Source organism: Diachasmimorpha longicaudata, chromosome 9 (assembly GCF_034640455.1).
Source record: "Diachasmimorpha longicaudata isolate KC_UGA_2023 chromosome 9, iyDiaLong2, whole genome shotgun sequence".
Lineage (NCBI taxonomy): Eukaryota > Metazoa > Arthropoda > Insecta > Hymenoptera > Braconidae > Diachasmimorpha > Diachasmimorpha longicaudata.
In genome coordinates, this window is record NC_087233.1 from 7285903 (window position 1) to 7307099 (window position 21197).

Genomic DNA, 21197 nt, shown 5'->3' on the forward strand with positions numbered 1-21197 from the left:
CCTAACCTCAATAAATTCGAGTATGTGCTTTCAAGGGATATCAAAGTTTCGCAGAAAAATCGTCTTCCTCCTGCTCCTGTCATCGATAATAATACATTATCTGAAAAATCGGTTGTGCCCTTCCGTGAGTTCCTTGACTGACTACAAAAAATGTCCTGCCTGTTACGGTTCGTCTGCATGTCCCCAAGTTCTAACAGGAAACATCAAAATCAAACCATTCGATTTTCATTCAATAATGGCCCACATTTTTCCATCGAAAAATGTTTTCTTCGGTGAATTGAATGACCAGAAAATTGTTATTAAACAATTAGCTCACGACGAGGAACTCGAGGCCTTCGATGAAATGATATGCAAAGAGGGCTTGGATTGTTGCGTTACAAGAGACTACAACAATGAGAATGCCCACAGTATCGATTATTTATCGCGTATCTTGCACGACGTTACCTCCGATTTTATTAGTGACGATCAAAGTGGTTTGATAATCTGCCCAAATTCGACAGATACAATATTTTTCGATAAACTGAGGCGATCGAGTCACTTCAGCGACTCCAATCTCTGGACGCTAGTCCGGATAAACCCGGAGCCAATAATTCTCCAGGTGAAGGCAATAACAAAGAGTAAAGACAGTGGCAGTCAATTCGGATAATTGATCGGTTTTCGATGATTATTTCAGTAACAAAAAAGGTCATGACAAAAATTCCGCTCTCCTCGGTAAATTCATAGATATTCATCGAGAAACCGAGAGCGAAATTGACTGGAACTGTTCTACAGCATCAGTGCTGAACTGAACAAACAATAATAAAATAACCGAGAATTCAATGGGTAATTGATGATGAAATATGCAATTAGATACTGCGAGCGGAGGAGGGCTGGCCAGTGCCCCGGTACTACGGTGCTTGTGGGAGAATAGTTATCGAGGAGTACGTAGGCCTCCCATTACCAGCTTATTATCATGCCCCCTGGCTTCTCAGAGCTAAAATCGCTGTGGGATTACTGAGAGCCGTGCAAATGCTCACTTTTCATGATCCTGAGTTCTCATTTTATCTCACTGACATGTCCCCCGATAACATCGCTATTAACGATGAATACAAACCGATTTTTGTTGATTTAGAGCATGTGATTGTTGTCCACAAAAACAGTTTTCCCAACGGTACTGGATTATTTCATATTTTATTTTTTTTTATTTCAAATAACAGTTGAGGAAAAAAACAAAATGTCGTCTCTTTTATTTTTCTTATAATTTTTGGTTTCAGACAGCACCAAAGACTCTGAGCAATTGCATGAAACCGAAGAGACTGTAGATTGCAAAAAATGCTTCGTATTTTCCCCGTTAGAAATCTGCAGTCACCGAATAAGCGATCACAATTACTACGCCGTCTGCAAGGTAAAAAAAACTAATGAGCAAAGATCCTCCCGATCCCCGTGAATTTAATTGGTATTTTTAATTTCCCAACAGCACATACTGTCCCCCGAATCTAGTACAACGACAATCTCCGGTGGTTTCCTACACGATGTGCCAAAAGATATTTCAAGTCGTTACCCAGATTTGAAAATAATGTTAGACGAATGCTCGGTGCCATCGGCCGGTCAAACGCGAATAGAAACGGCTGTTAAACTCATCGAATTGTTGGAAAAAATGTCATGATTAACAACGTGATAATGCGAAGTTTTATTTTTAGAAACATCTTTTCCATATGCATGCAGTGAAAATGGTTGGAGAATAAAATTGAAGAGAATATATTATTGATGCGATTGGAGCCGCGCCCGGATCCATCTCGTACTTCTGCAACCAGTGTTCAACTCTCTAAACCGGTTTTCACGATGTTTTTTTTCTCCTTCTCGCTTCGTTTTATGTGATTTTTCTTCATCCCACTCTCTCGTCTCTCTCCTCCATCTTCAGCGCTGTGATTTTACTATTTTATTGTTGTCGTTACTATTATGTAGGGAATGAGTTCATGAGGAGTTATTTTATTACACAAAAGACATTTATTTTTCTCATCATAATAAACAAAATTTATTCATCAAATGTCTTTCAGCACTTGAAAATTCCTACAAGTGAACATTACGAATTAAAAATAGCATCACATAGTGGTGTAGTTCATAATACAAAATATATATTGCAAAAGTCGATAATTATTACATTGTAATAAATTGTTTATGGTTCTTTATAATCTTATTTACTCAGTTATTGGTTTGAACAATTGCCAGTGGCAATTGTCTGGTCTGATAGTTGTTTAATCAGTTAACTAGAAGCTTGGTGCGAAATATAAACAATACTGTCATGAATTTATTGCGATTAATCTATTGATTCAATACTTGAAATTGCAATAACGGCTAAAATGAATTCAATGGAGAAATGAAATTTGTGTTTGCGATTATTTACAGACAATTACGAGTGTAACATCGGTGGGATATGTATGATACAGATTCATCTTTTATTAGTTAGGTTTCTAAACAAAACTGTCTAATTACTCGGACGAATATACTCAATTGATTATTAACTACGTGAAAAAATTAAATACATATTTTTATATCATTTTCTTATTTCTTTTCTCTCTTTCTCTCTCTCTTGACTCTATATTTTTCAACTCAGTATAAAATATAACGTAATCATAGCTTTTTTTATACTCTGTCTAACGACTACTTATGTATTAATGAAGATCACATGCATTTATTCTTTACAAGTTAAAAACTTATCAATGCAAATATTGGATGATTCATTTACCGAAAAATTCGCAATCCACGATTGCCTGTGCGTTCGTGCCATTTACTGAATTTTATATGAAACCTCACTCTTAATATCAATAGGATAAATTTAATTTTCGTGTAATTTATCAGAACGACACACCAATCAGCTAAAATTCCTTATTTTTATGATCAATCATCACACAATTTACATTTATTTCATAAATTTGTTTTGTTTTTTAATTCAGGTAATATCGCAAAAAATCACCAATTCAATTTGGCATTACATTCATTTTCAAGTAATTTAAAATGACCCACTCAATGTGTTTCAACTGCCACGTTTCTCGATATTCTAATTAACAAATCAATGTAAAAAAAAATCTGCAGATAGAAACGAAAAATTTCACCAATTCCTTTCGCCTCTAGATCGTGCAATTTGTATGGCAAAATAATGACGTAAAAATGCATTTTCTAGTGTCAATTTATCTAAGTACAAAAGTAGTAAAAAAAAAGATCAATGCGATAATGAAAAAAAAACATTGCAAATCGAACGAAACGAAGAAAAAAAATCTTGAAAGAACGAGTGTTTCAGCTGAGCAGCTGAGACTAATGTATGCACATTCAATGGTGTGCAGTGACTCCCTCATGAATATTGGTGTATTGGTATATCTAATGTAAATACGTCGTTGCTCATGTTCTGCAAATAACTGCTCCTTAATCATTCGTGAAAAACAGATGGATTTATCATATATCTCGCTCAATGCGATAGAACTTTCATCAATTTGCAATTGCATTTTTCTCCTCCCTTCCCCTTCAAACACTTGAATATCACGTGGTAAATGATTTCCCGATTTTATTATCGTAATTATATTTTTCTTTCTCACAAGTCTCACTGACGCATTTCCACCAACGATGATATATCTCTTGTTAGAAGAGCGTACTGACTATGACTACATAAAATTTGTATTTTTTTAAATCATTTATCCATTGAAATTGCTATCACAATGCACTTCTCTTTACCTCAAAATAAAAATAGAAAATAAATAAAATGAATTCGAGGCACGAAATATTTTTTTCTCAACGTTGAAATATCTCTCCCCTACCCCTAATATCATGATTACTCTTACAATTAAATTTCAATCATTCGATTAATCGAATAAAAACGATATTCCAGAAGCCAGTAATGTTGATTGAAGAATCAAACTTACATTTTTCATCTTTATCACTTCAATATTGAAATGTTGAGTCTCACGTGCTGTCTTGATGAGTCACTGGGTAGACAATGCCCATGATCAGACATGCTTTTGTATTTTTTTATGGTTAAAACAAGGACGAACCATATTTTATAGTTTTTTTTTCCTCCGAATACTTGTGTTTTTCAACCGTGATACGTAACTACTTCAATGCTCCTGTTGATAGGATCTGTAGAGTTTTTTCTTCTCCAGAGTGAAATCACGGCTGATCATTATCGTTCCGCCGCGGGTGAGATTTCTGAAAAAGGGATAACATTGAGCATTAGCATTGAGCGTTAATTGAGCCACTCCTCCTTCCAACAATTAACATTTTATTTTTATTTTCGCTTTAATTCATTGCAATGGTTAAACTTACTTGAGGAACTGCGGGAGGAGTATGTGCCACGATGTGTGGTCCTGTTTAAGAGTTAAATAGAGTTCGAATGTTGATACTGTGTTTGGATCGCACTGTATTCTCGATAGCCTTCGACACATACTGTCTGTTTCGAAGTTAATGAAGAGTGTACAACCTCTGTAACAAATAAAATTCGCATAGTAAAATAACTAAACATTTATCGATTCTTTAATTTCAAAAAAAATTATTTTTTACTTAAAACGCAATTTTAAATAATTATTGCTTTGAAATCATTTGCTTACGTGCCTCAGAGAATATCCCCCCCCACCACCAAGTCTGACGCAATAAACCACCTAACATTTCCATTTGACAATTTCCAAAACTATTTCATCACCTCAAGATGCCCTGTTCCCCTCCCCCGTCGCCCTCAGCATTATTCAAGCTCACGTCCACTTGCCATAAAATTACAATTCAACAACTCCCACTGGGTCCTAAATCTCAACTCACCTAAGGCCACAGGGTTCGTTCTCTGCCATTGTCAGAACATCTTTAGCTATTCTGGGTAGGAGATCAGCCGGCAACAATACCTCGCCACATGTCAACTGAGCATGTTTAGCTGCCCGTAGTTCGACCTCGAGTCTCTTGGCAAGTGCCTGACAGGCACCATCCAATTCGTCAGTCACATATCCAGCTGCAAATAAAAAAAAAACTATTGAATGCCTTCTTTTTCCAAAACCTTGAATTCAAATTACAGCTTAGAATCCACTAATCAAAGCTCTAAATAGAGAACGGGAGGAGTGAGAGTGATGCAACTACTCGACAAGTTTCTGAGTGTGCGTGCTCACACGAACAGAACAGCCGGGTTGAGTACAAGTGGTGGAAGGGGGACAAAGGGAGGGGGAGGGTAGTTAACTCTTGATTCCTCCAATTCTCCAAATAAAATGAGATACTTAATGATCATTAACATTGCTTTGACAACTTCCTAACCTATTAATTAATGGAAATGGCTCGAAAAAACTGATCATCTCGGAAAACAGCTGATTAAGACAGACTCAATCAGCTGGTTTCCTTTGTCCTGTGATGCCCTTGAAGTTTTCCCAAGTCCCCTCTAAATAACCTCAAATAAAGTACAAAATGAACTTACCTCTACTGTTACTGAAATTGACATTAACAGGGCACGATAAAACCTCCATTGTCTCTGACCAGAAATCACAGAAACACCAGTAATAACCGAAATGAAGAAATGATAATAAACCGACAACGATCCCGTTGTCACAGCAATAAATTGAATAATTCTAATAAATCGATGTCAACAGCCGTCAATGGTCTTCTCGAAAAATCTCTCAAATTATTCACCGAAGCCGGTTACTTTTATTGTTCCAAATAATCACGATTTAATCGTCGCACATACCCCTCGCTTTCTCACTCAACTGATTCGCCGGCTGGTGTGAAGGCCCTTATATATCCTTATCCCCACCACCATCCACTGGACAACCCCACCGGAGCACCTAGCAACACCGGCTACGTGATGTCTCGCAGTGAGCCGGCATCGGGTGCCATCGGTCGCGCGACTCGGCCAACTTCGGCTCTTCCTGACCGCTGGTGTAGACGCGGGGCGCATAGGGACAAAGGGAGAAGAAAAAACTCTCCCTCCTCTTCCCCGTCCCCTCGCCCCATCACCACTTGGTCTACATGGACACGTCCATCAGGCCGAGCCGCTACCGGTTTTCTGTGACACAACAGCGCCACTAGATTATATTTCTTTTTCCACCCTTTATCCCCCGGATCCCTCGTCGCTCTCTCACACACACGGAACACACGGCTCCTCATAATCGCATTAACATGTTGCTTGTTTACCCAATGACGATTTCTCATTTTCGAATGAAAAGAGGAAAGGAAAAAATGATGAAACTTCTAGTTCAAATTATGGGATTCATTTTTTTTTTCCTCCGTCATTATCATGATGATTGTAGAACAGGGACGTACGAGTTTCTAGGCGCAGCGGGGGAGCCGGGGGGAGCGAGGCGGGTGGGGAAGGTCAGAGGAGGGGGTATAGAGAGGAAACGAGGCGCGGATTCGTTGCCGCCGGGTGTCCACACACACTGTGGGCTTCTTTGTTTCATCCGAGTGTACTTCTATGCGCCCCGTTCCTCTTTCTCTCTCTCTTCCATCTGTCCTCCTCCACTCATTTTTTTTCTTCTCATTTAACGTGCTTTTTTACACTCTTTGTGTGCGTTTTGCAAGTGTGTATATCGAAACGCTGTACCCCCTACTGGGTTTCACGTCTCACTATGCGCATTACAACGTAACAGAAAATACGAGAAATCTGCATTAATTTTCCATTCGAGGTTTTTTTTCCACTATTGTTCTGTTAATTTTAAGTATTTGAGGTTATTTAATCTGGAGGTGCGGAGGCTCGACAAATTGAATTGTATTTACCGCATAATGCACTAGAACAGACCAGAACGAGACAAAGAGGTTATAGGAGAAAATGGTATAAAGGTTTTTCGTCTATTTTCCTTTGTTGAATCTCAGCTCTTTATTTGTCCTTTTTTCTCTTTGTGTCCCTTCTCCCTGTGTATGTATATACATAGATATATATATATTCCCGTGAGCACTCCCGCTGTCTTTGTCGCTTTCTACCCAACTCCCTTGTCCCCCTCGCCCAGGTTACCCTGTCAGCTGTGCGACACGAGTCGATGGTTCTGCCGGAACGTCAAATACACTCGCATTTCAATTTTCATTTGTTCCTTTATTCCCCTGAATTTCCGTTATTTACAGGTAAATTATTGAATTGTCCGGTGAGAGAGCGGATGATGATAACGATGAATATCATCTACCAGGATCATCAGTAATTTAGGTGTAGTGTTTGGTGGCGAATAACACCGAGGGATCCGTGGTTTCTTTGTTTGACCGGCAAGAACCTGTGGATGCAGGCACAGGCTTGCTTTTCTCGTTTCATCCCCACTCGGGATTCTATCATCAAAACATCGGACCTCCTCCTCTCGCAGTGATCTTCGTGGATGGGGAGAGAGAGAGATAAAAAAATGTGAGAAAAATTGATACTACAGTTATATTTCGAAGGGTTTTCAGCCGATTGTTCAGAGCCGAGGAATTGTCATTGAACAGTCACGATTGCTTTATGAAACAGATAAAGAGTGCATTCAACTGCTTTAATAAAAATCTCAGAGTGATTATTTTTTTTCGGTCAGATGAGAAGAGAGAGAGAGAGAGAGAGAAAAAGATGCTGCGGGGATCTGAGGGAGACGGAGATGCTGTTGTGGCATCGTTGAAAAACACAGGATAGCATAATGTGCGTGTGGCGATATTGATAATATTTTACGAGAAATTATTCATTTATCGCGTCAATAATAAGATCGATGAATGGAGTGGATGGACGATATTAATAGGATTGTGTTGGAAAATACTGAGAAATTAATTGATAAGAGGGAATTAATAAAATCCAGATGTGCATTACATCGGACGGCTGTTTTCTCTCATATCGGAAAAGCAAATATTTTTAGACTTTTTGATTACTGAAATCTCTGGATGATGATACGCAGGGTATTTTGTTAGTCGAAGGGGCATGCCTTGGGATTCGTCTTGTGGGGGAAATATTTTTGGAGGAAATTAAATTTTCGGGAGCAATGGGGTCTGTCAAATTATTTATCTTCATTGGGTATCGTCAAAGACAAGATCAATAAATGAAATGATTGGGTGATATGAATAAAATTGTTTTGGAAAACATCGAAAGATTCACTGATACAAATGATTCGATAAAATCCCGATGTTGCATCACTCAAATGACATGTTTTTCCTCCATATCGGAAAGGTAAATAGTTTTATTTTTGTTGATTAGTTAAATATCCGAGTTGACGACATCCACTTCACATCGAAGCTTTTTCCAGCTGTGGGGTTCTTCAGGGACTTGTCCTTTGTGATGAATCGAAAGAGAAAAAAAAATTCTGGAGTAAACGCTGAATTTTTCGAAACGATCAGCTATTTTAATCCCCTATCGTTGCCAGCGAAAAGCCTTTATTGGATCTCATTCGTTTAATAGGATCAATGATGAAGAAAGTCATCAGTGCGATATAAATAGAATAATTTCGGAAAACCTGGAAAAGATCGTTGGTAAAGAGGAATTAATGGACTAGATGTTTGTACATTACAGCGAGTAATGTTTTTTCACATCGACAGATCAATTAGTTTAATGAGTGGTGATTGAAAACATATCTTATGAGGTGATTGCTTCCGTTGAAATTTGTGGACAAAATACGAGAATCATATTTAAGCCTCACTTGACCCCGGTTACAAAATATTTCGTAATGATTTCATTATTCTACTTGAAATATGTAAATTCATTTTCCTATTATAAAAGACCTTTATAAATAATTAATTGCGCAGCGCATTAAATTTCGATGAAATAAGCATTGAAGAATAAAACAAAAGTCAAATTGATTAACTAGAAATTTTTCCTTCCTCGTGATGTTACACTCGAAACTCTCGCATTTGTCGAGTCCAATGGGAATATTCGGGGACATGTCCTTTGTGTTAAAATTGGAAAGGAAACACATTTGAACTAAACGACCAACTTTAAGCAGCGATTGGGTACTGTTGATCTCATTTGGTAGTTGGCTTAGAAACTGCCGAGAGAGAGAGAGAGAGAGAGGAGGGGGAAGGGAGAATAGATAATACTCGCAGGTCAGTAGCGAGCGAGTCTAAAACTCGGTGTAAAATCGGCTGTTATGCACGTAGGAAATTGAAGTCAAAGGAGGCAAAAGCAGCGTCAGGAATAGAATAATCGAGCTGACACATTCAACGCAATGTATATATATTTTTCATGATTTTTTTTTTCTGCTTCACATCACTTCAAATGCATTCTACTTAATTCAATCTACGACAAATACAATCAACTGTCGTGCTGTAGTTACATCATATGCATGATTTGTTTTTTTTTTAAATCTACAATTGTTTAGCCCAGTGGCACGTACCACTGAGAATCACCAAAATAAACGTGTTAATTTGCTAGGCGAAACCTAATTATTTCGTGTTTCTTGCTCCTCAACATAACGAAATCAAACAATAGGCTCCAGTCTCCAGCCGCTTGAGACGCTTTGTTCCGAGTTGATAAAATGTTACTTTGGATGGAGGTAATAGAAGGGAGGGGCCAGCCGAAAAGGGGACTGGCTGTGACGTTTAATACCATTTAGCTTCAGCTCGTTCTTTTTATTCCCTTTATTCACCTCACCTATACTTTTTCACCGATGATTTTTCATTCGATTTATTTTTCAAGCAGCCTCGACTGAACTCAAAAGGAATTGTGCATTGAGATTGTGAGGGATTTATCAAGTGCACTTTTTCCACAGTTATCACTATACTCGTACATTTTGTGTGGTTTTCAATCTCCCTGATTAGCATGCTTGACTCGATGCATGTCATTACGATGTTTCACGTTAATATTGAAAAAAAAAATCAAAACAACTCCTGAATCCAATCTACGTCCAGATTATTATTTTTTTTACGGCTTTACCTCGTCGTTATCTCGTCCTCTAAATCATCAACACCCATTAATTACGTTATTATAATTTTGTCGATCTCTACTCATTCTCTTCACGTCCTCCCTTGCCTACCTATCGGCATTAATTTTTAATCAATAGAATCAGAAGTTTTAGTGATAAGTGTTTTTTGTCATCTTATTATTTTTTTTTAACTTTATAACCCAATATCCTCAGGATATATTCCAGTTTCCTTCAGGTGCCACCTTCGCGCAGTGATTTCTGCTGCTCGAGCAAGCGCTCCAGGGGTGATGGGCCTGGGCCCGACCATAGGGACTGCTGGGTTAATCGGGGTTTCGGTTGATTAACAGCAACATTCGAGCTCTGAACAGGTGTCCCCCAGGAATTTCCACTGAACAATGAGTATGTGTTCGGAGTGTTGATGGATCTCTTCAGTGGGTCTACCTCACAGCCCCGGTTCTCTTCCTGAATCTTTTGGTAATAGTTATCAGCCATCGGCGCCTGATTTCTCGTCACTGGTGGGTTCACCCAGCTCTGGAAGGCGTCCCTCTCTGTTTTTTCCCTGTCGGGCCCCCACCAGGAGACGGGGGGCGGTGGGGGCTGGTGGTCCTTCCAGGGGTTGTACTCGAGCTCGTGATTTCTGTACATCGGGTAAGTCTGCTGGGGAAGGGGCGCAGGCTCGTGATTCGGGATGGATTTACTCTCAATTTTGTTGAACGGTTCCACTTGCACCAGAGCCCCCATCTGTCCCCCTGGCTTGAAGTAAGGCACCTCCACCTGGAAAGCCTTTCCAGGAGCCATTGGTTCTGGATAATTTCCCACCGGGACGACGTCCACTCCCATGGCAACATTCTGCTGAATTCTGTCGTAAAATCCTGACTGAGGCATTTCCTGTGGGTGCAGATTCATCATCATGCTGGGATGAGATATATTGCTTGGTGATGGTTTGGTCAGTGGGGGTGGAGGTGGCATGCTGGGGATCACCTGCTGCATGTTAAATTGTCTCTGAGGGAATTGAGGTCCATGTGGCAATGTGTTGAAACCAAAACTCTTGTCGTACTGTCCCGGATTGACGAATTCAGAGGATCGAAATTGGGGCTGGGCAGGCTTCTGGTCGTTCTGCAAAAATTGAGCCCCTGGAAGTTGGCGATTTTCCAGCTGAGGAATGGGCACTAGTGGCACTGTCATTGCCTGCTGATTTCTCACAGCCATCGGTGCCACAATAGCCTTCATATTGTTGAAGCTGTCGGAGTCTGAAGGCTGACTTTTTTTTACCTCAACCTCCTCAACGCTCATTGGGGACACATTCTTAAATGTCACCTGCTTCTGCTCATTCTCAACTCGCCTCATGATCGCCTGCATCGCAATATTCTGGCGATTTTTCCTGGTGAAAGCTCCATTGACTTCAGTTGAATTACTCTGAACTTCTGGATTAGAGGACTTAGAAACATCACGATTCTTCTCTTGAGCAAATAACATCGCCACTCTTTTCGCAAATGACTGCACCGTAACCTCTGCTTCGGACGAGCCTTTGCTGCTGGCAGAATCCGAAGGAACAGGACTGACAGTGAAGACAATCTGCTTCTCCTTGTTCAGACTCAACTCCTCCAACTCCTTCATGAGCTCATTGCTGGGTCCAGACACCTCAGACACGCAGGTGAACTTAATTTGGTTGTTCTCCGAACAGGCGACGTTCAGCAAAGTTCTCCCATTTACCTGGCACTGGGCCAAGTGTCTTCCCAGGCTGATAACCCTGAGGGCTCTCAGTTTATTAATGATGATGGTATCCCCCTCCAGGTCGTTGTTGCAAAATCTCAAGGATTCGAAGGTCTTCTCCAGGGGGAGAAACCCCTGGAGATCCCTGTCCTCGGGTAAGGGAGTCTTCATCAAGCTCTCCCCCTCGAAATCATTGATTCCATCTTGTAATCCATTCAATAAAACACACAGACTCGGCCATATCTGGAGTCGCGATGAGAAAGCAGGGTCTTCGAGAATGATGGGCTGTTGGCAGATCCACTCCAATAATAATTTAATGCTCGGTAGAGCGAAATAATCCACGTAAGAATTTTTGAGAGTGTAAACTGGCAGCAGGAGAGCTGACAGACTGGCTGCTATCAAATCGAGAATGCAAGCTCTGGCGGTTTTTTCATCAGATGATAACTGATCCACTTTCATCAGATCCATATGATTTTCAAAGCTGTGACCAGCTGTGTGATGCAAAGAGTATATGTTAATTATCAACATTTGTATCAATCTCCACGAGGTGAAACTCTCTGTGGCAACAAGAGCTGTCAGCGTGTCAGACAGAATTTTAACGTTATTTCTGGCTTGCTGGAGGTCCCCCAGGGTGTGAAGGATACCATGGAGCTTCAAAAAAAGGCAGGTGTACTCCTGAGAATTGAGTTTAGTTTTTCCATCGATGTTAAATGACTGATCGTTGAGTGCTGAGGTCAGAGTCTTCGTTAGATTCGAACTGGCAACGGGAAATGGATGCTTAACAGCTACAGATCGTACATAATGGAATACTGTCCCCAGTTTGTCACCCCTGGATGCCTCGAGTAGTGCCAATTGGTTGTAAGGTTGTCCACTGGACGGTGATAAGGAGACAGCATGTCTGTAGAACAACTCGGCTTGACTATTCTGATTTCTGTACCTGGCAATGTCCCCTAAGTGCACTAGGCAGTATTGACAGGCGTAGAAACACGAAGACTTGTGGGGTGTCGAGAGATTCTCGATGGCTTTCCATGGGGATATGCAGCCGTATATGTAGCCCTTGCGACGAAATGGCAGGTCCAAATCGAATGCTGTGCAGATCTCCTGGAGTAGAGTCAGGTAAAACCCGGAGGCTGCCTCTAGGTACCAACTCAGCATCGCTTGGGACTCCCAACGCTTCGGATTTTTACGGTCTTTCGCTTGAGTCTGGAGGAGGACGATGTAATTCTTGAAACCCAAGTTCCAGAGCTCCTGCTCAACTTTTTTATCAAGGGCATATTCTAGGTCTAAAATCAAGACCTGCTGGTAGATCTTCTGGAGCTGCTGCTGACACACCCAGGCATCATTATCTGTGAGGAGATCCTTGCACCGTTGAACCTTGTCTTTTAGAGGTTCAGCTTTCCTACGATGGGGGAGAGAGCTTTGGTTTATTTATGGATACAAATGTTATTGCAAAGGGTGAAGTTGTTTTGAGTCTGACGCTATTCTCAGCAAGATTAACACGACGATAATTATCACTCCGGTGCTATCGTTTTTATACTCCACGTTATCTATGGTTGTGATTCTATTTATAGAAATAGGTTGTTGTGTGGGAGTTCACGAATTATTTTTCATGATATATTACTCATTATTTATAATTAATTTATGCAATAAACTTACTTCAGCGCTTGAACAGCGGCGTTTAGGCCCATATTCCGCGTATCTCCCGCTTATTACAGGATTAGTGCTCCCCTAGAAATATTCCAAACATTCTATTGGTGGATTGGACACCATAAATCTTCAGTCTCCAACATTTAGCCGTTGTTGACCATAAATATTGAATAATTTATGATAGTGAAAAAGACGTAATTCTGATTTTATAGGTTATACTCAGTATTTCATGGACAGGGTACGTCATGCGGTGGTTAAATAACAGGCACAAAAGGCATAGAAAATGATCGTTAATTATCGCTCGAGTCATTACAACGGATATTATCGACAGTTAATGAAAAAATTTTGCTTACTGTCACATATTTATTTATGTTGAATTCATAAAAACTTTGGTAAAAAACGTCACATCCAACACATCCGAATGACGAATCTTTTGTTGGGTGGATTTTCATGAGTTGGGTGAACGACACGTGCGTTCCAGCGAAATTATCTCCTATTGGAAATGCAGCAGAGGTTTGATACATAAAAAACAAAATATTGGTTGACTCCCGGTGATCGTGGAATGAAAGTTCTCATTATCCCAGATTCGTAATTTTTAGAGCGGAATATTTTCGTGTGTCAATGGACTAAATTGTAATAAGCCATTTTCTGTGGACTTTATATTTGTTGTATTATTTTTGAGTGTTATCTTGCAAGTGAATAATATCGAACACGATGTTAAAACTTCAAAAATTATTAGAACATTCAGAGAAGATGTGTAGAAAAATATCACTGGTGAGTAGTAAACAATTTATGGTCCCATAGTTTCATTTACTTTTAATTCATGAATTTTTATTTAAAAATTCAGTGTCAGGTATTATCAAAGCCAGACAAATTCGACACTGCTAACAAGGAAAGAAAGAGAGAAATAATGGCTAAAGGATTGCCAAAGCAAAAGCCCATCGAAGGAGTCAAGCAAATTTTAATTGTCGCTTCAGCGAAAGGAGGTGTCGGTAAGTCTACTACGAGTGTAAACCTGGCAACAGCTATGAAAGCTGTGATGCCAGAGAAGCAAGTGGGGTTACTAGACGCTGATGTCTTTGGCCCCACAATTCCCCTCATGATGAATCTACATCACGAGCCTTTCGTGAATGACCAGGGACTGATGGTCCCACTCGTGAATTACGGGGTTAAATGGTAAATCCCTGGAATAATCTTTGAAGCTCGAGGACTTGGAGAGTTCTAAATTCATCGCACTATTTCCTCCAGTATGTCCATGGGTTTCCTGGTGAATCAGAAAACCCCGATGATCTGGCGAGGACTCATGGTGATGAGTGCCTTGGAGAAACTCCTGCGTCAGGTAGCCTGGGGGCCTCTAGATTACCTGATCGTGGACACACCACCAGGGACAGGAGACACTCTTCTGTCGTTGATTCAGAATATTCCAGTGAGTGGAGTTTTGATCATCACGACTCCCCATAAAGCTGCCTCAAAAGTTACCAGACGTGGTGCCGAAATGTTCCAAAAGCTGGACGTACCTGTAGTTGGACTTGTGGAAAATATGAGCAGCATTTCTTGTCCAAAATGTACTCATGAGATTTTGTTTCCTGGGACAGGAGGTGTAGAACTCGCTGAAGAACTAGGTAAGCCAGGTATTATTCAAGGATGTGCGATTAATTTGAGCCTGAATTGAGTTCTGAAACTTTTATGTAATTCCAGGTCTCAAATTCCTCAAAAGAATTCCTCTCCACGAATCAATAAGCCTGGGTGGAGACGTTGGAACGCCAATAGTCGCATCATCACCGGATTGTCGACAATCAAAGTTATATAAATCTCTTGCCCAAGATGTCATTGATTTTTTGCAGAACGAATAAAAAAAATAGAACATAATTTAAACATTTGAATATTCAATACACCTTTACCCCAATCCGACTCTCTGATTGGTCAGATTTGACCTCGTCACTTGAATAATCGTTCTCCCCACCATTCCCCAACACTCGAGGGACTTATTATCGAGGTTGTGAACGATGCAAAACATTAAACAATCAAGCAGAAGTGGACTCCTCACCTTTTATCGAGTAAGTCTCCCAATGTTTCAAAGTTAATGACGCAATTACCATTACTCGCATTTCACTAAAATTTTGTTTATCTAACTGCTCGATATCATGACTAACAGCTTATTTTTAGTACGTGAGAATGAAGACACATGATTCAACAAGTATTCATTCGAGAAATACCGCTGAGGTTTACGACGTCCCAATGAGAGTTTTGATCCGTCCAATACCACCTGAAGTCAACGAGGAAAAGGTCAGGGGTTTAATGGAGACAATCCAAGACCCAGAGACCGTCGACCTGGTTCCTCCCATCGACATTCTGTGGATTACCGGGCGAGAGGGTGAGGGGCAATGATTAAAAAATTTCCCTTCCAACAGTTCACAATTTTATTTGATAAATTCGGTGAAAAAAAAATTCCAGGTGGTGATTATTATTACTCATTTGGGGGCTGCCACCGATACACAGCTCACAAACGCCTTGGCAGGCCGACCATAAAAGCAAAGATCATAAAATCAACTATAACTGACTTGGAAACATATTTGGGAAGTTCTACTCCTGATTTGAAATAACTCAGTTATTGACGTTTGTTTCGCAATTATGAATTGTGCCAAGATAATCACTTTATTTTTTAATAAATTCTTTTATAATTATCTCTCGCATGTCCTCAATACTGGTACATATCACTTATCATCTAGTTATCGGGGAAATGGAGGATAAATCGGCCTTGGATTTCCAATATCTCGTGAACGAATGAGGCAATTGCGACGAATCAAGTGTTGTTTTAAAGCCTCAAAAAATGCCTCTGCAGTGAAAAAAATCGCTAAACTTCACTCTGCCTATTTCGAGTTATTCATCATTGGAACAGTGGCTTTTATTCCTTTCCCCTTTGTGTGAAATAAACACACGAGAAACCGAAGTTTATCAGACCCTTACAAACCTACTTTCGGTGAAAAAAATTGTAGCGTGAGGCAAGCGGTGCTCCAAAGGAAAAAGATCGAATCAATTGTACAATTCATTTTACTACCTTAAATTCTAATATACGGAGACATTGAGAAACGTATTATGTACATCGTATCACGTGATTTGCACTTGGTTGATTATTCCTAAAACATTATCTCCACAAATTATTGCATATATCTAGTATTTTTATGCATTCGTCAGTCATGATTACACTTTATCACTTGGATCATTGGTTAACCGATGATTAATTTGGCAGCAAAGTGAAAAAAGTTGCTCTTATCGTTACAATTACACTCTTCTTATAATATCCTGTTTAATCTTAATTAATTATGCTCAAGAAGAGACCCATTGAAATTCCACTCTATAAAAGTGTCAATCCATGATAAAAATGGAATCGAAGTACTTTTGTTTATCATAAATAAATCATTTTAAAAAATCATGATTGTAATTCTCTCCAAAAAACTTCGGTGAATTTTCATCTCAAAATTTCTCTTAAATTATTGCACCCCTTAGGACAAGTTCTTCCTTAAATTTTTTCGGAAGAAACTCGCCTTCGAATTCTCCACCTGCACTAAATTATTTTCAACATTATAATTATTAAACTTGTCATTGATAATGTAAGGTCGCTGATCAGAGAAATTGTCGATTTTCTGTTCGGAAACGTACGGTTTTTCAAACTCTTTAATTTTATTCGGAGTTCCTGCCTCCCGGTTTTCCCCCTTTTCCTGATTTTTCTTCAAATTTTCCGGTATATCGGATTTCGAGATATGCACCAACTGTGTGTCAGTGACTTCACAATCAATTTGCATCATAGTGATTTGCTCGGAGGGTGAACTACTTGTGTTGACTGGAGCGGGAAAAACCAGAGACATCTTCGGCCTGACGGTTTTATTTTGTCTCGAGGCAGAGAGCAGCAGGTTTTCCCCGCTGAACCAGACAACATAGAATGTGTCATCTCGTCTCCTAAGTGTATCGAAGATGCGTGCGTAGTCCTTGGTGACAGGTGAGAAGATCTCTACAGCGTTCACCGCCGATTCTGTCTCATTCTTCTGCGGCGCAATCTTAACTTCATTTGAAATCTTCTCCTGGTGCCTCATCCTGGGAAGAAGCATCTTTCCCAGAGGCGAATTGAACCTGGAATCTGGCTTGACTACATCCTTTCGATAGTTCTGTTTATTGGAACTTCCTCCAATCCACCTTCGAAGTTCGTAGTCCAGTCGCAGGGATTCCGTCTGATTTATGTACATCGGACACATCGGGTGATCGTCAACCGTCTTGTTGGGTTTGATCTCCTCCTCTGGTTCCTCTGCTTTCCAAAGGAGGGATCTCCCGTGTCTGACGTTGGGGAGGGACAGTGGAATGTCTTCGGAGAGGAGACTGTCAGGTCGGCGATCTACAGAGAATAAATTTATACTTGACAGCATGTTAAAGGAGACCATGAAGACCATCGCCAAGACGATAGCAGTGTTCTTCCGGTTGACATTGAGCCTAACATTGGCTTTAGAATCACTTGAGTGACGAGACGAGTTGTCGAAAGAGTTCAATCGCTGCTTCAACAGTGAATTTTCCATTTTCAATTTGTTGTTCTCCTCCTGGAGCTCTGCTATCTGGCTCTCCAAGGAGTTCACGTACTCCTTTTTCTTCTTGCGGGAGAGACAGGCGGACTCCCGATTTTTTATCATTCTCTGCTGGCGTTTCAAAGCCTTCAGTTCGCACTCCTGACGAGCTGTGAAGTTCGCCAGCTCCTGGGGCATCTCATTCTTTATGAGAATCTGCGGAATGTTTGGAGTCTCGTTCTTTATTATCACGGGGGGACACGAGAGGATTTTAGCCTCGGCCGGCATCACCTCTTGCTTCCCGATTTTTATTTGTGGAAAGGCGTTGATGATCTTTACCTGATTCTTATCATCGATTGCAGGTAAATTCTGAGGCTTAGGCATTTCCGGTTTCGGAGGATTTATCACCTGTCGCGTCTTCAGGGTTTGAATTTTCAGGGGTTGTACGCTTGGACCATTTTGTTTGAATTTTTTTGTCAGTGCTGCGAAATCTTGTGCACTCAGTACGATCATTTTTTTCGGTTGTTCAGTATTGGGTGCTGGTGCAGCTGGTCTTTTCGACGGATTTCCCTTCGTCAGGACGAATTTATGCGCTCGTTGGGGAGGGATTTTCGGTTGAGATTCATCGCTCGTCGAGACCGGGATGAGTTTAATGGGATGAAGAAAGGGAGAAGTGACGTTTGGAGACGGTGAAACCGGTGGGGATTCATTCTGAGGTGGAGATATTGGTGGTGTCTCCAGGGTCAACTTGACACTCGTTGGAAAGTCACTTGGCCACTCGGACAGACTCGACTCCGAGTGACTTGGACTTGGAGAGGGTGGGAATCGCGAGTTCCCCTCGCACTCAATGACATTGCCAGCCGGTTTGTTATCATTAATGGTGGAGAATACATTCTCCAGCTCATTAAAATTCAATCCCAGTTTTTCCAAATTCGGAAATGAATCGATCGATGCATTTCTCATTATCTCGTCGGGGCTCTCATCGTGATCAGGCGATCCCTCTCCATTCAGAAGGAGGGGAATCTCCAATTCCGAGCTCAGAGCCTCGAGGAAATCATCCACAGGCAGTGGACAGTCATCATCTAAAAATAATTATTGGATGATCACTATTGTATTGAAATAATTGACGATATTTGATGATGAAAAATCATGAAATGTCGCACTATTTACAAAATACTGATTGACCAACAAAATGTTTATTTTAATTTTCGGGGAATGGAATTGCGTTAAGAATTATAATTGAAGAGGGAGCCGAAAATCATGTGAGAGTCTTTTTTGGTGATGATGGTGGTGGGAGGAATGTAAGGAGTCAGCGCCGAGGCCAGTGATTTTTGTGTCAATGAACTTTGCGCGAAGCCCACCGGTTCGTTCGTCGGTGGTGTCATGGCTTCCCCGAGACTCGCCTCACACACCTGAAGCGCTCGTTAATATTATTATCACGTTTACTTTTTATGCAATGCGATAAATTGTGAATCGTATTTTCCCATAATACCGCGAATTTTATTGGCCTGACATTGTCTTTCGTCGTGCAAAACTGGCGCATGGTTGCCTCGTCTCGCCAAAGAATTATCTTTTTTTCCTTTTCACAAGGACAAAAATATTTTTTTTCAACCGGTGGAATAAAGACGGGAGACCCTCGAGCTATTTGAATAGATACTATGCATTACCGATTCTACCACTTGTGTTTGCCACTGAATTCAGCTTCTACTAGATCAAATTTGTCTGATAGACTATCACCTGTGTTGCCCAAGCAGCCCTGTTCCTCCTGAATTATTGAATTGTATACAACGTGATGAGCAGACACCTGTTGTTATCAATAATTCAATGTTTATCAAAATGAGTTTGTATTAAACGTGTCTTTCAGCACGAAATAATCGTCGACGTCGTGCTCTGTTGTTTTTCCAGGGTAGAATTAAAAAATGTAAAGGCTTCGGATAGGGTAATTTCAAAAGCAAAAAATGGGCGTTGAGGCAGCAGCGATAGCGGTCTTATCACCCGGCGATGAGCATAAAACCCCCAATCTTTAAGCCGAATGTTTTCCCGATGACATGCACTCATATTAGAATTTTTCAACGAGAAAAAAAAAGTCCAGAAAATTCGCAAATTACCCATGAGCCATTCTGTTTCGTCGTTAATATCCAAAATACAGTGGTCCGGCTCCTGCTTCATAGTCACTACAGCTTGTGTACAATCCTCACTCCTTCAGTCACAAGTACCGCAAAATAATCGCATTTCTACCTTTAACCTTTCGCTAAAACCGCGATGAACTCGTTGTAGAAAAAATCTTGGAATAAACAGTTTCACTGGCTCGTCGATTGCAGAAGAGGAATATTAATCATTTAACTTCAACTTTTGAAAATACCGGTTTTTGTATTATCACCCGCCTGATTCCCGTCGCGTTAACGCCAAATGCGACCGGCACTGCCGAGCGTTCAGGAGGGAATGAACCGAGTCAATGCCACCAAGTTGTACTTGTTCCAAGTACGATTGGACGAGCCTCCAAAACATGCAGTTACACCACTGATCTATAGCAGTCAGTGTGCTATGCACATGCTTCTCTGGGCCCATGGCAAGCCCTGACAATTAGTTAGGAGCACCTTCTAATTACTACCGCTAATCGGTAGTTAAATTGTAGAACTTCACCGATCATGCCGCGCCAGGTCGTTTAAAATCACTTAATGAGTTGCTTCCGAAAGCTCAGAACATACAAAACAAATGTGTCAGCCCTCTGGAAAGTTTTGAACGAATAAGGTGGAGTGTAATGAGAGTTTAACATTTGTTGAGTAATTTATTCTCGCTCAGGGAACTGTATTATTGTAGTACACTGCATACACTCGGTGATGTGGTTATCAATGTATTATCCGGTGCCCCCGGGGTGCGATAATGTTTTTCGTTCGGCTTTGGAATTTTTCTAGAATTATGAAACGCAGGTACGCACGATGCAATGGCCCATCGAATGCTCGTAACGGTTCTCAGGATGTCAGGATTTCGGATTGATGCGGGTGACGGATTGGACATTGTGTTGGTAAACAAAGGAAACAGACAATTGAACACTTACCGAATGACTCAAGCTCCGGAAACATGTGAAAGCTCTCGTCAATATTAGAGTTCCAGACGGGTTCCTCTTTTATTAACATGGTACACAAGATGGTGATATCGGGGAACTTGATTCGGCTTCACTGATCACTGATTCGTTGCGTCGTGACACTGATATTACAATTGGAACAACATCACGGGCAAGAGACAATCATTTCGTGGATTCTTTTACAGTAGTAGTCGCGAGCAGGCGTTTGTCGTGGGAGGATTTCGTGGATGAAGTTTTTTATGCCTCCAGCGCACCATGCGGGGTAACGCGGACTATTATTGTTTTTTACAAAATGGCTGCGCCGAGGCGGGAAAGTTTGAATGGATCTCTGACGTTATGTTCGAAGGAAAATTCATTGACTTACGTTTAATGTCGCTGAAGTGGGACGAACAAGAAACAATAGTGGCAATA

At 40.7% G+C, this 21197-nt stretch overlaps 6 protein-coding genes across 8 annotated transcripts; 3 read left to right on the plus strand and 3 right to left on the minus strand.

The window, feature by feature from the left end:
- Window position 1: 1 nt before the first annotated feature.
- On the plus strand, window positions 2-2710 carry LOC135166028 (divergent protein kinase domain 2A). Its single transcript, XM_064127941.1, has 4 exons — window positions 2-598; window positions 850-1150; window positions 1254-1384; window positions 1457-2710. Exons 1-4 carry the CDS (start codon window positions 23-25, stop codon window positions 1643-1645), a joined length of 1197 nt encoding a protein of 398 aa, XP_063984011.1. The 5' UTR covers window positions 2-22; the 3' UTR covers window positions 1646-2710.
- LOC135166035 (protein charybde-like) lies at window positions 1986-5907 on the minus strand. The gene is made up of 4 exons (XM_064127949.1): window positions 5417-5907; window positions 4780-4963; window positions 4294-4449; window positions 1986-4176 (listed from the first exon to the last, which is right to left on the minus strand). The coding sequence occupies exons 1-4, from the start codon at window positions 5463-5465 to the stop codon at window positions 4086-4088; spliced, it is 480 nt and encodes a 159-aa protein (XP_063984019.1). The 5' UTR covers window positions 5466-5907; the 3' UTR covers window positions 1986-4085.
- Window positions 5908-9086: 3179 nt separating this feature from the next.
- On the minus strand, window positions 9087-13584 carry LOC135166022 (nonsense-mediated mRNA decay factor SMG7-like). Its single transcript, XM_064127933.1, has 3 exons — window positions 13505-13584; window positions 13161-13232; window positions 9087-12903 (listed from the first exon to the last, which is right to left on the minus strand). The coding sequence occupies exons 2-3, from the start codon at window positions 13190-13192 to the stop codon at window positions 10023-10025; spliced, it is 2913 nt and encodes a 970-aa protein (XP_063984003.1). The 5' UTR covers window positions 13193-13232; window positions 13505-13584; the 3' UTR covers window positions 9087-10022.
- A 166-nt stretch (window positions 13585-13750) lies between these two features.
- LOC135166031 (iron-sulfur cluster transfer protein NUBPL) lies at window positions 13751-15038 on the plus strand. The gene is made up of 4 exons (XM_064127945.1): window positions 13751-13925; window positions 13999-14327; window positions 14400-14773; window positions 14850-15038. The coding sequence occupies exons 1-4, from the start codon at window positions 13866-13868 to the stop codon at window positions 15002-15004; spliced, it is 918 nt and encodes a 305-aa protein (XP_063984015.1). The 5' UTR covers window positions 13751-13865; the 3' UTR covers window positions 15005-15038.
- A 22-nt stretch (window positions 15039-15060) lies between these two features.
- LOC135166036 (sulfiredoxin) lies at window positions 15061-15835 on the plus strand. 2 transcript variants are annotated; one of them, XM_064127950.1, is made up of 3 exons: window positions 15061-15208; window positions 15318-15525; window positions 15606-15835. In XM_064127950.1, the coding sequence occupies exons 1-3, from the start codon at window positions 15158-15160 to the stop codon at window positions 15752-15754; spliced, it is 408 nt and encodes a 135-aa protein (XP_063984020.1). In that variant the 5' UTR covers window positions 15061-15157; the 3' UTR covers window positions 15755-15835. The 2 variants fall into 2 exon arrangements, with proteins under 2 accessions (XP_063984020.1, XP_063984021.1); XM_064127951.1 differs by having other exon boundaries at window positions 15082-15208; window positions 15307-15525.
- LOC135166024 (cyclic AMP-dependent transcription factor ATF-6 alpha) lies at window positions 15548-21024 on the minus strand. Of its 2 annotated transcripts, none has more exons than XM_064127936.1 (2): window positions 20760-21024; window positions 15548-18783 (listed from the first exon to the last, which is right to left on the minus strand). In XM_064127936.1, exons 1-2 carry the CDS (start codon window positions 20836-20838, stop codon window positions 16655-16657), a joined length of 2208 nt encoding a protein of 735 aa, XP_063984006.1. In that variant the 5' UTR covers window positions 20839-21024; the 3' UTR covers window positions 15548-16654. The 2 variants fall into 2 exon arrangements, with proteins under 2 accessions (XP_063984006.1, XP_063984007.1); XM_064127937.1 differs by lacking the exon at window positions 20760-21024 and adding an exon at window positions 19810-20403.
- Between the last annotated feature and the right edge of the window lie 173 nt (window positions 21025-21197).

Excerpts from the sequence above, each read along its gene's own strand:
- LOC135166028 (XM_064127941.1), top strand. The coding sequence starts at position 23 with ATGTGCTTTCAAGGGATATCAAAGTTTCGCAGAAAAATCGTCTTCCTC. Across the intron at positions 599-849 it reads CGGAGCCAATAATTCTCCAG|ATACTGCGAGCGGAGGAGGG; the intron begins GTGAAGGCAATA and ends ATATGCAATTAG. Across the intron at positions 1,151-1,253 it reads CAAAAACAGTTTTCCCAACG|ACAGCACCAAAGACTCTGAG; the intron begins GTACTGGATTAT and ends TTTTGGTTTCAG.
- LOC135166036 (XM_064127950.1), top strand. The coding sequence starts at position 15,158 with ATGCAAAACATTAAACAATCAAGCAGAAGTGGACTCCTCACCTTTTAT. Across the intron at positions 15,209-15,317 it reads GACTCCTCACCTTTTATCGA|TACGTGAGAATGAAGACACA; the intron begins GTAAGTCTCCCA and ends GCTTATTTTTAG. Across the intron at positions 15,526-15,605 it reads GTGGATTACCGGGCGAGAGG|GTGGTGATTATTATTACTCA; the intron begins GTGAGGGGCAAT and ends AAAAAATTCCAG.
- LOC135166035 (XM_064127949.1), bottom strand. The coding sequence starts at position 5,465 with ATGGAGGTTTTATCGTGCCCTGTTAATGTCAATTTCAGTAACAGTAGA. Across the intron at positions 4,450-4,779 it reads AACGAACCCTGTGGCCTTAG|AGGTTGTACACTCTTCATTA; the intron begins GTGAGTTGAGAT and ends TATTTGTTACAG. Across the intron at positions 4,177-4,293 it reads CTCCTCCCGCAGTTCCTCAA|AAATCTCACCCGCGGCGGAA; the intron begins GTAAGTTTAACC and ends TCCCTTTTTCAG.
- LOC135166031 (XM_064127945.1), top strand. The coding sequence starts at position 13,866 with ATGTTAAAACTTCAAAAATTATTAGAACATTCAGAGAAGATGTGTAGA. Across the intron at positions 13,926-13,998 it reads TGTGTAGAAAAATATCACTG|TGTCAGGTATTATCAAAGCC; the intron begins GTGAGTAGTAAA and ends TTAAAAATTCAG. Across the intron at positions 14,774-14,849 it reads AGAACTCGCTGAAGAACTAG|GTCTCAAATTCCTCAAAAGA; the intron begins GTAAGCCAGGTA and ends ATGTAATTCCAG.
- LOC135166022 (XM_064127933.1), bottom strand. The coding sequence starts at position 13,192 with ATGGGCCTAAACGCCGCTGTTCAAGCGCTGAA. Across the intron at positions 12,904-13,160 it reads GCCGCTGTTCAAGCGCTGAA|GAAAGCTGAACCTCTAAAAG; the intron begins GTAAGTTTATTG and ends CCCCCATCGTAG.
- LOC135166024 (XM_064127936.1), bottom strand. The coding sequence starts at position 20,838 with ATGTTAATAAAAGAGGAACCCGTCTGGAACTCTAATATTGACGAGAGC. Across the intron at positions 18,784-20,759 it reads TCCGGAGCTTGAGTCATTCG|ATGATGACTGTCCACTGCCT; the intron begins GTAAGTGTTCAA and ends AATTATTTTTAG.